Raw genomic sequence first — 14,773 nt, 5'->3', positions numbered from 1 at the left:
CGGTCCCATCTGCTCCAGCCCGGAAACAATAAACGGGGCCTTCCGAAGGGACCAGAGGTCCTGATAAGATAAACCTGCAGACTGATAAACTGGAGCACGCAAGAGTCAGAGGGAGAGGTTTCTTTATTTCCGCCGTGGGGGAGGGGAGAGCAAAAGAAAGCAGATTGTGGAGGCTAATACAGCAACGGAGTAATGGAAACAGCTGCTCGCTTTCTACTTCAATGTCTGGCATCTGCTGCGGCATCACGGGAAAGGCTGGTGAAGGATTTGGGCAAGGAATGCAAATGCAGACAATTGGCCAAATGGAGTTTGATGCGGAAAAAGCTCCATTGCTCTGCTTTCAAATCATGTTGTTCCCTTTGGGGCGCAGAAGTGAACAATATTACTGACTCAGATTCCACCTTCAAAGCAGTTGCAGGGTTTGGGAATGTGAATCGCTTTTCAATCAGTTACTTAAGATGTGAAACAATATAAAGGGATAAAGCCTGGTGGTTGGAGCGGCCTCCATTTGTCAAAGTGATAGGCTCATCTTCCAGAGATCTTCACGGAAAAGTTACATGAAGTACTTTCCTGTATGCTTCACTTACTTTGAAAAAAATTTTTTCTTTAAATCACCACCGCTTACTTCTGAACTGGCTCAAGGGACAATTTCTATTTGTTGTGCTTATTTTCTCCTTGGCTGCAAAGATTCATTTCTAATTTCATTTCCATCACAAAAGAATTGGCAAAGAACTAAAACGCAGAAACACATAACTGAAGTGCTGCTGTCCTAGTCATAAGCCTATAATAAAGCACAGATTTGATAGCATTATCCATGTACTGTGGTGAACCACACACAAATAAACAGTTCTCCATGAAGAATGAAAACCCGAGGCTTCAACCCTTCCAATTCAAACATTATTGTTGCTTTTAACATGAGCCATCCATAAAATCAGCCAAGGAGGTGACAGGAAATCCAAAAGCAAGCTGGTCTGGCTTGCACACACTTGGCCAAAAAAAAAAAAAGAAAAGAAAAGTTAGGAGATGCTTTCCAACTCATCCCAATGATGTCCTCAGGGAAGAATGGGTAACACTGGAAAATCTAGGCATAGAACAAATGACACTTTTAAACCAAGTGAATTCAAACATATGGTGGGTGTAGCGACCAAAAAGACTACAGCCCTTCAGAATGGGGAAGGCTTGCTAAACTAACTACCAACAACTTAGATGTGACCTTTGCACCTTCAGTGACTAATGTGAAAGACAAAAAGGTGTAGCTAAGGCAGCCCAAGGGCCAGATGTGCTTTCCCAAGAAACCAACCAGGATTTTTCTTTAATCAAAAGGACGAACAATGACTTCTAGGAGTTTATGAAAGTGTGACCAATAGGAACTTTGTCGTCTGTTGCTAATTGAAGCATATAAAAGAGTCCATTTCTTAAAACGTACTACAAACACTTTTTTTTTAATTCACTGCCACATGACAAAAACCAGAATCAAGTTGACTGGTAGAAGATCAGTGCAACCAAAGACCAAGCTATTATTTCAAACTGTCAGGGGAAGGCAGTAAAATTGCTACCAGGTCTCCTTAAGTTACCCTTCAATAAAAAGAAGCCATCAGGGAAATAAGAGGAAAAGAAAACACATCAAAACCTTAAAAGTCCCTTTAAGTAAAATTATACGTCTGTGGCACCATGCCATCTGCTCTCCGGTTAACATAATAAGCCAATTCCACAACCTAAATATCTGCTTTCTAAAATCATTATGTACAACACAAAATATAATCAATATATTTTTAAACTGTAAAAGCTACATTCATCTGGCATTATTGGAATATGCCTAAATGTCCCTGTAGGCACATTTTTCTTAAGGTGCTAGCTGACAATGAGGATTCCCAGGAGGCAAAAAAGCTCAGTGGTTGAGCTAGAATGTCACAGTGAATAATAATCAAATTAGGGAGGGGGTGGGGATGAGAAAGAAGAGAGTAGCTTTGCAAAATCAGCAATAGTATTTATTCATCCCTCCAAACCCATTTGTTCTAACTGAAATACCCATTCCCTTTGAGTTCTCTTTTAGCTTCACTGGGGAGGAGGGGGGAGTGGGGAAGGAAGCCTTCTGAATAGCAGATGAGTATTATGTAGTTCAGGGCCTACTGACCTATCAAAATATAAGAAGTATTTGCTTTGTAATCACTTCAGTTCTTCTGGCAAAACGGAAAGGTAGTTCTAACCAAAATTTAGAAGATAATACATATCTCAGCTTTAAGAGCAATGTGCCCATCTTACCCTCTGGAATGTCCTTAGACCTCTCCAAATAACATTGCAAACCACCCAACTGCTGGTCAATTGAAGAGCTTAACATCCTTTCATTCAGTTGCAAAAACTTTGTTCCAGTTGCCAAAACCTTTATCTTAAATTAAAAAGACCTTGCAAGAGAGAGCAAGCAGTCCCTAGCGAAACTTCAGCTGGGAGAGAGACCTGAACACCAGTGGACCCATTTACCCTGCAGCAGAGTAAAATTAACAGGGACATTTAAAAAAAAAGAATCCCATACTTGCTCAATACTCTCAATTCGCTCGCAATCCCACATCTATACATGCAATTCGACAACATTTATACACACATACCTATGCAATACCAGGGTTACAGGGCACCAGTGTGATCCCTATGTTCGTCTATAATGATGACTTAAATCATTCTTGTTCTCTTTCCCTATCTATAACCTTAAATGTACAGATTCAGAGGGAATTATTTATTGACAACAATCCTAGTGAAGAAAGGTTATTTCCACGATGATGTTGCTAGGAAGGATAGCCCATCATTCCTTAGTTCTGGCTTCCATGTTCTACAAGAATGTTAGACTAAGAATAAGGAATTTAGGAATAAACTGTTTAGTATTCAAGCAAAACCCTCGATGTTCCTGACAAGTTCAGAGTGCCAGCAATCAAAACTATGTTGTGCTACAGTAATTACTATGAAAAAACTTCCAGTGCTCAATACTGAAGAACAGAATAGCATGATCCCTCCACCTCTTCTACACCTCCAGAGTGTGTTCAACACGGCAATTATCTCCGTTCAAGAAGCAGAGTTTAAACTGCATTGAAACTCAATTATGCCCATGACTTTTTAAACATACACTTCAAAAGGCAGGTTTCATCACATTCAAATCACTGAGCAAAAGCTTTTCCCCCACTTATAAAAAATGGATTTTATCTCTCTCCCATGAGACATCTTCAAGTTTAAAAATTATTTCTTTTTAGCTTTTGGGCCCACTTTTTTTGCTTTATTAAAATAGAGGGATGACTGTGCATGATGTAAGACAAAGACAGATCCCATCTGATAAAGACAGAAGCGCAGCTCTCCCAAATGTCACTATCGCCCAGCCTAGAGGTGCCACCATTTAAAAAACCAGATCACACACTTGTTAACAAAAAACACATTACTTTGCTACTTTTAAGAATGCAGGGGAACTAGGAGTAGTAGATTTATGATTTAAGTGCTTGTGGCTAAAATAGCTTTCCAATTATCAAGGGCCTCTTAGGAAGAGCAAGAATGCATTATGTGTTAATGACCACAACCAGGGGTCCCTTCTCCACTCCTTTGTCAGAACCGGAGCAGATCCTCCCCGCAGCTTCACCATTAACATGTCTGTTTCCTGTCAGCCCACTCAGAGATAATGTCATTTATCTCAGGGAGGCACAAGCCCAGTTATTAGCTTCTATAAAAGACCTCAAACAAAGGCCGGATAATGTTTTACCCAGGGCTCTTACGAAAAACCAGAACCCAAAAGCCTCCCACCTAAAAATCAAGGACTCAGAAGTTAGCATCCTTAAAAAAATAGATCCCTCGTTACCAACAATCCTAGACTACAGCTCTTAAGGAGCGTAAGGTCTCCATATAGTAAACACCAGTCCCCTGCCCTATCACCTACAATTAGATTAACCGATAAATGCCAACCAGAGTTGGCCTGTGAGAGCCTTTGCTCCCCTTGCCTCCAGGGAGCAAATTGACAGAATAATTCAGGTACTGACTAAACAGTCAGATCTTTGAAGAACTGACCTCTCGTTGTGATTGCCTGCAGGAACTGAATAACCATTAGAAAGTGTTCAATGGCTGGGCTTCTGGAAATCTTTTAAATAAAAGTGGAACTGGTTAGAATAAATGTAGAAACATGTGTTTTCACAGTGTTGCTCATATTACTGCAATTTCAAGTTTCTATGAAGTACCAGGTGAACTTTTTTAAATTAAAAAAAACAGACACAGTCAAAATTGGAGCAAATCTCAACCATTCAATCCTTGTTTTTCATGCTGAAAACGAAGAACAGATGGTACTTTCCATGTTGTTTGAATCTGGTTATTGAACACCTCTGTGGTTAGGGAGATTTCTGCTTAGCACTTTCGGCATACATTTCATTTACTAACTATAAAATGCTGCTTAGGAAAAATAAGTCTTTATAACACTCTAATTAAAACCATCTTGCAGCCAAGCAATTTCACTTGAAGAGCATTCTTAACCTCCTGACATCTGGACAATCAATTCCTCTCCCCACCCCAACCCCCAAACACACACCTTTTTTACAGACTATTTGCAAAGTTATTAAAGTTGCTAAGCATTATTTATCTCCTTTTAGCACAAACTTGATCAGTTGGAGGATTTTTTTAAATCTCCAGCAAACCCAGCAGCTTTCAAATACTATGCTCAGAACTCAGCGGTGTGCCCAAGTCATACACATTCTCCAAGTTGCATGGGTTCTCACAGGAGACTTCCTTGGGGAAAGGGCAGCCCCCCTGCACCCACCTCAAAGCCCTGTTACCCTACAAGGAAGCCCAAAGAAAAGTAAGGAGATGGATCCATGCTGATTGGGAGCCACCCTTAGTTACCAACGTTTTTAACAGCTAACTCCCTTGTGTAGCTTTCAAAACAGTTTGCTGTCTGACAACAATGGACTTTGTTCTTTAATTATAGCAAGTGACCTTTCTGCCCTTTTATTTCACAGTAGATAAACTGCACTCTCTAAGCAGAATTTGTAGGGGGCACTATATATGGGGGAAGAAACATATCATCCACAAAACTCATTAATCAAAACATGTTCTTAAACTGCTCACACTCACTTAGAAAATGTGCCAGAAATCCCTAGTGAAGTGTTAAAAGGCCTCTGCAAGAGAATAAAATACAATGAATGATATCCTTTATAGACAGGTCCATTTGTAGACACCACCTTTAGGCTGTTAAGGACCAGCTTAGTGAAAGCAGTATGATATTGGAGAATGAATCTCCTTTCTGAATATGTACTGAGTAGTCAGACCCCTAAGGCACAACCATAAGATCTCCTTTGCATTTCATGTCTATTTAAGTTATCAGTTGTTTTTAAGAAATCGGCTAGGTATTTTTGAATTTCCCAGCGATGAAATAAAACCATGTAACACTAACCATTTAGCCCAGCTGAAGGCCTGTGTCTGATAAGTCAAAACTGCTAAGACAGCTAAGGAGGATATATGCAGAAGAGCCTCCACACAGGCTATTATGCTTCAAAAGAAAGGCGGGGGAAGGTGGAGAAGCAGGTTTTAACAACCAAAAGCCAACACGTCAAATCTACTTATTCAGACATGTCACTGGTGGCTTAACCACAAAATGGGCTATAGAAATAGAGCTCAAACATCTTAGAATTATGGCATGTTTTGATTTTGTTCACGTATTAAGGGAGTGGCGACTTTTACAACATACTTGTGGTTTCCACATAAAGGAGTAGAACACTCATTGATTTAATTAGATTTCATAAGGTCCAATTTATCATGTTTTACATGACTTTGTGTAGTGAAGAAACAGAATAAACACACCAAAAATAGACATTTAAGCATGCTGTGAAATTAACCGGTGACAGCCAGCCTTATGAATCTCCTGTGAACCAGGAAGAAAACACACACACACACACACACACACACACACACACACATCCTACACCCCTTTGGTTTTCACATTTGGCCCATCCTGAGCCATATCTGATTGCTGAAAATTAACCATCTCCATTTTTTAGGCACTTACTCTTCACAAACCCACATAATCAAGCAAGATTGAAATTAAAACGTACCAAATGTCAAAAAAAAAAAAAAAACCGACTCAAAGATGCCTCAGTGTTGAAATATTTTTGTCAGGTGACACTTGTCCTACTAAATCTTTACTTCCTAAATAGGTATCCTCCTATCATTAGAAAGTGTTTTCTAAATTGAAGTCTAATTTACACAACCACAAATCAGTGGGATTAGCAGTCAGTTCCCTGGGTGGCATCTGTGCAAGGGAGTGACAGATCTGTGTGCCAAGGGTGAGAGCATGCTTCAGAGAAGCCTTTCCGGGGTGGGGTGGGGTCGGGGTGGGGAGGGAAGCCTGATGGAACAGTGTCCCTGAGCCAACGTCCCAGCTTGACAGAGAATGGCCAACACTGTGGGATTCCTGCCCCTCCGAGCCATCCCTGAAGTGCCCCTGTGCGCCAACACCAGTGACTTCGTTGGCAGTGGAGTGAATCTAAATGCACTGAGCCCTCTCCCCTCCTCCACCCCAGGCCCATCATGACTTGTTTGCTCTTCATTTATGTAATTCACATGATCACATTTATACCATTCTGACTGAAGATGAGTTACATGGATATGAATCATTTAATTCTTCCATTCTTCGTCCAGTTTCCTCTGTGACTGGAAAGTAAAAAGAACACAAAAACTGGAGAAGCGACCCCACGCTCTAATCTCAGTTGCCATGACAGCAGCCTTTGAGATACTGAAATGTTCCGATTGCCAGCTAAACAAAATTGTTGAATGTGAACATTTGGCTGGAAGATTAAAAGGCTAAGGGGAATGCAAAAGGGCAGTACCTCCCACATTCCACGCAGCAGTGAATCCAATCAAATGGCTCTGACTCCTTAACCACAGCCATTGTGAGCACTGGATTAGGGCAATTCATCTAGATAGTTAGAGCAGATTAGAACTGCAATTTGCAGACTATTGGCAACAAAAGTAAATGCCCTACTGTACTAAGTAATAAGACTTCAGAACGCCTTTTAGCAGAAGGTATGCAAAACTACACATTTAAACATAAGAATTAAAACCTGAGTTTTAAAAAATCCCATAGAAAGTCATCAACATAAAATGCTGTCTGACCAAGGGGACAGGAATAAAAAAAGGGTTCAGAGGATTTTTGTGATTTTGGCATTATCTACACCTTCATCAACTTCTAAAGTCATTAAATCAAAACTTTATTCCTGTACTCCAACTTGAATCTTGACCACACGAACACAGGCGTACAAAGGTTTAAGTAGAGAGCAGCGAATCACTGTACACAAAAATAATTATCCAAAGACATCTTACAATTCTGAGCAAGTAGCAAAAATCAAATTATTTAATGAGCATATTTCCAAACAACCATGCCACAAACCACATGATATGAATTTTGCTTCTGCAAGGCACAACCTGTAGACTTAATCTCAAGATTAGTTGCATAGAAACATCACTCACACCCCCAGCTCACTCCCAACCTGCCCAGTGGACAGAGCACCTTCAGTCCTGAGACATTACTCAATGCACAACAATCACCAGACCAGTAAGTCACAGGCCTCCAGCACCAAGCAGCAGAACACTGGGCAGTTTCTCAAAGGCGGTGTGTAACTAGACTTAAAGACAATGACAAAGATGGGCGGAAGGGTCCATATTGCCTAAGTCCACCATCCAAACTGCTCAAACGCAACACATAATTCTAGTCTCCTTTGGCTATGTTAGCACATTTCAGGAACACCAATCTACCAAATCTATTTCACTTTTTTTTTTTAAAACCAACCTTTCAGCTCCCTGGTCAAACTACAAATCTTAAATCTCCAGCTAAAAACTGGGCGAGGGAAGAAGGGTAGAGTCCTACCGAGCGGCAACCAAAACCATCCCAGTCTTTCTACACAGTTATGAAACCAATGACCCAAGGACATCAAGGTTGAGGTTTAATTCAGGACCAATAAAAGCAACCCGTCCAAGGATGAGATCCTTTGACTTTCTGGTGAAAGTGACCAACGAAAAAAAAATAAATGGATTGTGGGTGGAGTGTAAATTAGCATCCTTGACATACCTCTCCAGGGAGGGACCATGAACCCTGCACCTAAGGACACATTACCAGAAATACCAGGCCATGGAAATTAAAACAGAACACGGCTCTCCTTAGGGGAGAAACCAGGACAAGAGTCAAGTGGGTACAAGCACAGGTTTTCTATTAAAAGCACACCACGACTGGCTGGCTGGCCGGGAGGCTTCTGCAGGGCAAAAGGTACTTAGAACACCCAGCCCTCCCACCTGGGGACCCAAACACTAGCACCACAAGCAGCAGCAGCAGCAGCAGCAGAAGCAAGAGCTAAACACTGCACCCAAGTAAGCTCCCCCACACCGAATGGTAAGGGAGAGGATGCACGTAATAGAAATCTCACAAGGAACCAAAAGCACAAATAAGAAGTGCAAGGCACACAGAGGCACACCCCTCACACACACCCACACAGAGGCACACAAAGAGGAAAGTGGGAGATCGAGGAAGGCGACTTTATCCTACCTTCTCCGTTTTCAGTTTCTTGATTCGCCTGTGGTTCTCCTCCTCCTCCTCTTCCTTCTTTACCAACATACAGTTTCCCATGAGCCCTGAATCCGGGGCACTTTTGCTAACTTCCCCTGCAGCCACGCCGCTGCCACTCCCAGCGCCCCCGCAGTGGAAGGGGCTCGCGCCACCTCCATTGCTCTTGGCCCCAAAGCCATAGAGGTGCCCCCCAGAAGGGGCCTGGCCACCACTGCCATTCTGGTGGCCCTGCAGCAGGTCGTGCTTGTCCTTCCTGGATTTCCCCGCATCCTTATCCCGCTTGGCGCCTCGGCTGCTCTGGCTTTTACCTGGTTTCTCCTCTTTGCTTTTCCCGCAGGAGGCCGCCCCCGCGGTGACAGCGGAGGTGCCGGTGCCGGTACTATTGCTGTTTGGGTTGCCGCCGCCGCCGCCGCTCACACTTTGACCCAGCGCTGAATTCATGCCAGTTGCCTCTCCAGGGCGCCCTTGGACTTCCTGCCTCTTGCCAGTGCTGCTGATCTCGGGAATCCCATACAAGGCAGCAGAAGGCAGAGATTTATTAGCATCCTTAGAAGTTTTACTCCTTTTCACTTTTGATTTGCTGGTCTCTTTGTGTGAATTCCCCTGGGGAGCAGAGGGCTGAACAGAAGCAAATTTTAGGCCATCAGCTAAGGCTGCAGTAGCACCGGCCCCACCGGAGGCCAGACCTCCACAATCCTTCGAGTTGCTACTGCTAGTGGTATTGGTGGAATTATTCATCTCAAATTTCTGTCTGTCCTTCTCCAAATCAGCGTCCAAATCAATTATTAAATTTCCAACCCCGATTTCCCAATCATCACCACTGTCATAAGTATCAACCGTATTTGGATCCACACCTTTTCCTGCAGTAGAAATGTTCACTGACATCCTGAAGATGAGCTCTCTAGAATAAAAATCCGATGAACTTTCCTTTGGAGATGAGGGGACATTCGTTTAGCTCCGCTGGGCTTTCTCTTAGGGGAAAAAAAAAATCTTCTAATCTTCCTCTTCTTTTTCCTGCCCCAGGAATGTGTCCAGGGATTTTACACCCTTCAGTCCAGGTCCACCTTTTCCTGTGAAGGGGGGAAAAGTCGAATATTTCTTGTCTGGGTGTTACCAGAATAAAAAAGGATTAATACTGGGGGAGTCGGTAAGGGGTACAGGGAAGGATGGAGAGTAAAGTGGCTCATGTATTGTCTCCACAGTCCAATATCAGGTATAAAGGAAAATAACCAAACCCCAAAAACATACCCACGACAGTAAGCATCTCACAGTAGCTAAAAAAGAAAGTCCCTTTAGCAACAACACAAACAAAATCACTTTTTTAAAGGCATTAAAATATCTTAAGGATCTGAGTCAATTCCAGGTTAAAAAAAAAAAAAAAAGGAAAGAAAAGAGCTTAAGAATTTTTTTTCTAGCACATACAAGTGATATCTCAACCCCAGACACACAGCACGAACACTCAGACAAGAGGGAGGAACATGGTTTTAAACATCCCTAAGCATGTCCTAGATCTTGCAGTTTAAAAGAGCAGACCCTGGAAGTTCTCTGAGGTTAGTTTCAGAATGATGTTGCTATATTTTCCTTATTTCTAATTTTATTATTTCTTATTACAAACTGGGCATTCTGGTTTTTGTTCCCAGTAAGGAACAGAAAAAAACACCAATAACTCCCCCCCCCCCCCCCCATACACAGCCCCTCCCCTCCTATCCTTTCTTCCCCAAGAGTTTATACAATTTTATTTTTGAAATACACACAACATGTCTTTAAGAGCATTTCTCTATAGAAAAGACAGTGTTAAAGAAAAAGTGAAATATCTGCCTTTCGATTAAAAAAATACATCTAAACAATTCTACCACAGTCCCAAGTCGCAGACTTGCTCAATCTGTTAAATATGGTGCTACTGACTGTACAGGGAACCTGATTAAGACATACACTTTAAGTGATCTGCGCCAAGGTGGCCTCAATGACCGCAAATGAGTGTGTGTTTGACAAAGATCAGTTAAAACGGTTTTTAAAGGGATCAGCCCCTTTTTAACAGTTGATTGTCAAGAAAAATAAATAAATATACATACACACACAGACATTGCTTACCTTTAATCCTTTATCATTTTTTAATTAGGCCAGCAAATCAAAATGCCTTTCCCACTCCACTCGGCAAACAAGCTTGTGCCTCATTTTACTTAAACACCAAATGATCAAGAAGGAAGAAACCAAACAACACATCTCAGCCAGAATAATCACTCGATAACATTATTCCACCTCCCCACCCCCCCTTTTGGCAAACGGATCAGGAGTCCTTTTCTCCTTAAAAAAAAAAAAAAAGTGTCACTGTACAGCTGGAAGATAATGTTTCACATTCATAACAGAAGCACCAAAGGTTTTTTTTTCCCTCTTAACAAGCATCGAGAATAATTGTGTTTTTTTTTTAAAAAAAGAGAAAGTTTAGAGTTATCATTTTTTAATTAGGCCAGCAAATCAAAATGCCTTTCCCACTCCACTCGGCAAACAAGCTTGTGCCTCATTTTACTTAAACACCAAATGATCAAGAAGGAAGAAACCAAACAACACATCTCAGCCAGAATAATCACTCGATAACATTATTCCACCTCCCCACCCCCCCTTTTGGCAAACGGATCAGGAGTCCTTTTCTCCTTAAAAAAAAAAAAAAAGTGTCACTGTACAGCTGGAAGATAATGTTTCACATTCATAACAGAAGCACCAAAGGTTTTTTTTTCCCTCTTAACAAGCATCGAGAATAATTGTGTTTTTTTTAAAAAAAGAGAAAGTTTAGAGAAAAAAAGTTTTCCCAACTTCTCATTCCGCCTTCAGTTCCAGACTTCAGAGTCACCGTGATCAGTAAGTAATGATCCCATGTAGCAAACCTACAGGCGTCCGCTAGTAACAAGACAGAATGTGCTAACATCGGGATAAATTAGTGAAAGGGAAGAAAGAAGAAGAAGAAAGGACTGAAAATCTGGGCTGGATTCAGCCTGTTAGTCGGGAAGTGGCATTTTTCCGCCCGTCCTGACAGATTTGATTTCTTGAACTAACTTAAGAGGAAAGGAGGGGGAAAGAAGAGGGGGAGCAGGAGGAGGAGGAAGAAAGGATGGGATGAGTCGCGGAGCCAGAGGAGAAAAAGAAAGGTGTGGAGGGGGAGGGGAGCAGAGGGTTCAGCGAGCTGATGAGCCAGTTATAACAGCTCTCGCTCCGGGCGGGGGGCGTTGGGGTGGGGAAGGGAAAATAACGGCGTTTAAAATTGGTTCAGCCTTCGAAACCTAAAGGATGTGATGTTTTCCTGTTTTATGTTGTTTTAAGAAAAAGGAACCGAGTTCCTAGTATAGTCCCCGCGGGGGAAAAATCCGCTGTCGCTCAAGCCAATCAGTCAGGCGGTAATTCGATAATTAGAGTAAAAAAAAAGATTTTTTTTTTTCAAGCGACCTTCTCCAGGACAGTGTTCCCCATTTATAGTCACAGCAAACGGTGCGTCTCCCTTTTATTTATTTTTCTCTTCTCCTCCTCTTTCGCCCACCCCCTCCTGTGTTTAGTCAGATGGCCCGGGAGCTTGGCTTAGTATTTTTAATTAGCTGGCGTTTGGAAGCTAAAAGCAGTAATGAATTGTTGATGGATTGGAAGTGGAGAGTCGCTTTGCTGGAAATGTCGGGGCTGGGAGAGGGGGATGGGCGAGTTAGCAACAACCAACCATCTAAAAGGAGCGATTTTGTTACAGTGCAAGCCTTTCACATCACGTGAGGATCAAGGGCTCAATTGGTTGTCGTGAGAACAAAAATGGTGACAAGCGTATCAAGAAAATACTGATCTGCTCTTTAAAAAAAGCTGAAGGTCTCTCCCCTCCCTCCCCCTGCACACACTCTCCCCACCGCCGCCTACCCACCCACCCCCTGCAGTGGGCGCAGCTACAAGTTATGAATGTGAAACATTTCTCGCAGATCTAGGCTCTCGGAAGTTCGGAAGGAGTGAAATGTAATGAGCACGAGAGCAAAGCAGATGTTTTAAAGAAACACCTTATAAACCTTTCCTCAACTTATCTCCAATTTGTAGGCTTTCCCAAGGGGCCAGGGATAGGGACGCCTGGGCGAGGGAGGGAGGCACCTCGACGCTACTTTGGTTTTAGGGAACCCCCTCCTGTCTTAAACAAAGAAAAATATTTTGCTAGCTCCAAGCCAGGTCCTGTAATAAACACACCATTGTTACTATTTGTGGGTTTGTTTGGGTTGGGTGGGGCTTTTTTTTTCTTTCCTTAATGGTGTTTTGCTGCTTGCTTTTTTTTAAGGAGGAGGAAAATGGTCATTATAACCATTACATGTAATGGGTGACTATGCCCTTGTTTAATATTAAATTATTGGGCACTAGGATGTGACAGGAGACTGAAATCGTCTTGTTTTGCCCTTGCCCCCATTTTCCTGGCTCGGTTTGGAAGGTCTTGCCCAGCGAGGCTCGGAGAGGGAGGGGTGGAGGTGAGCCCCAGAATGGACATTGCAGATCAGGATATGTAACTGTGTCACTTTAATTCTCCTTGGGTTACAGCCCAAAAGGTAATTTACTCTAAGTTACCCCGAGTGCCCAGTCAAGCTTAATTTGTGTGAAGAAGTTACAAATGCTTCACCCTCCACTGGCTAAAATTCACCCTTCTTGGGTTGTTGTTCTCAATGCAAAAACCAAACCCTGTAACTAGTTCCTCATTTCAATGCATAAAACTCGAACATTCCCCTGCATGAAGTCCCCGCTAAGTGCTATATAGAGACACACCACGCAACCGTACTTACGGTCTGTATTGGATCGAGTTGACCTTTTCCTTCTAACTGCATTGAATGTATTTGGTTGCAGCCGCTTTATTTTGGAAATTATAATCTCTTCAACAAATTTATTATTAAAGAAGATGGACCAGCAAATGTCACAGACTGTCCTGTGTATTTTTTATCAAAGCAAAAATTAAAAGAAAAAAGAAGAAAAGAAAAATCCCCCTGGTGCACACGCACAAGCTTGTTCTGCAACACTGAAATCAGGACTGAAACACAACACACACGGGGGAGTGGAGCAAAAGGAGCTCTCAGCCTCTATACCTGAAAGGGACTTTTCTTTGTTCCCATTGCCCTTTCGCGCTGGGCCAATCAGAGAGCAGCTTTTATGAAACTGGGCTCTCTCATTGGCTAGCTGCTTTCTCTTGGCTACTGTAGGGGGTTGAGAAATACACACGTATAAAACACACACTGAGAGCGGGTGGGGGTGCGGTGGGGGGTGGTTGTGGAGACAAAGCGTTTTATTTTCCAACCAGATTGGGGTAGAGGAGCCTCCTGCAGTAAGAAGGGGGGGAAATGGGGCGCCCATTTCAATTACTACATCATTCACCTAAAACACTTACTTATTAAAACAATTCTCAAACAGGCTGCGAGGGGAGGATGTCGGTAAATACGAGTTTGATTGTGTTATCTTGTGGGAAATAATGTATGTGATCTCTCGGTGGCGGAGAAAGCCAAATGAGCCACCGGCGCGGCGCGGGGAGGGGGGGTGGGGGGCGGTGCTGGCTGTGTGGCAGTGGCTGCAGGCGTCCTGTTGGCTTCCCTTCCTTGTAGCAAGGGCTCGGCAGCGCGAACTCCCGAGACTGATTTTCCGTATAGCAGCTCTGGCTTTCAACCCTCCCCCACCACTTTGCCCTTCTTCCATTTTCCCCCCGTTCTGTCTCTCTTTTTTACTCGCTGATTAAATAAGAAAAATCGATCTGGGGGTAAAGGCGGTGGTGGGGAAACAAGTAACCCTTTTGTTTCCAGTCTTCGGGTCCAGCAGCACTGACGTGCGAGCGCTGGCAACCATTTAACCAACACTAAGTGAATGGTTCTTCCCTGGAATTAGTAACAAATCTTTCCCACCTGGCCCTAGGTGGCTCCAAAAAAATGCAAAATAAAATAAGATCCCAGCCAACCACATTCACACCTCAGGCCAGCCTCATTTTTTTAAAAAACAAATCTATCTGTGGGAGATAAAATATACTGGGAAGATTAACCCATTAAACAGTGCCAGTAAGCATTTTTAAACCCACGGATTGTCAGAGTTCCCCTTCCCCCAAATCTTTAACCTTTCCCTGGGAAGGGGGTTGAGGGTGGGGTTGTCAAAGTCCTCTGAGCTACAGAGGACAAACCATCAAGAATACAGAAATATTTTAGAATGTATTGTGGGACAAATGCCAGC

The 14,773-nt window shown here is 42.8% G+C and overlaps 1 protein-coding gene across 5 annotated transcripts in view; it reads right to left on the bottom strand.

The window, feature by feature from the left end:
* The window catches only part of ZNF608 (zinc finger protein 608), a 113,886-nt gene extending 100,259 nt beyond the window's left edge, over window positions 1–13,627 (bottom strand). The window contains exons 1-2 of one of the 5 annotated variants that reach the window (XM_014547326.1): window positions 13,354–13,627; window positions 8,549–9,639 (exon numbers count right to left, since the gene is read on the bottom strand). In XM_014547326.1, coding sequence (XP_014402812.1) covers window positions 8,549–9,454 — 906 coding nt within the window. In that variant the 5' untranslated portion in view covers window positions 9,455–9,639; window positions 13,354–13,627. Of the gene's footprint in view, window positions 1–8,548; window positions 10,017–10,660; window positions 10,960–13,353 lie in introns of those variants that run through there. The other 4 variants (XM_005875846.2, XM_005875845.2, XM_005875848.2 and 1 more) reach the window with 4 other exon arrangements.
* Window positions 13,628–14,773: the final 1,146 nt, after the last annotated feature.

The sequence above is a fragment of the Myotis brandtii genome, unplaced genomic scaffold, assembly GCF_000412655.1.
Source record: "Myotis brandtii unplaced genomic scaffold, ASM41265v1 scaffold470, whole genome shotgun sequence".
Classification (NCBI taxonomy): domain Eukaryota; kingdom Metazoa; phylum Chordata; class Mammalia; order Chiroptera; family Vespertilionidae; genus Myotis; species Myotis brandtii.
This window is presented reverse-complemented; position numbering and strand designations above follow the sequence as displayed.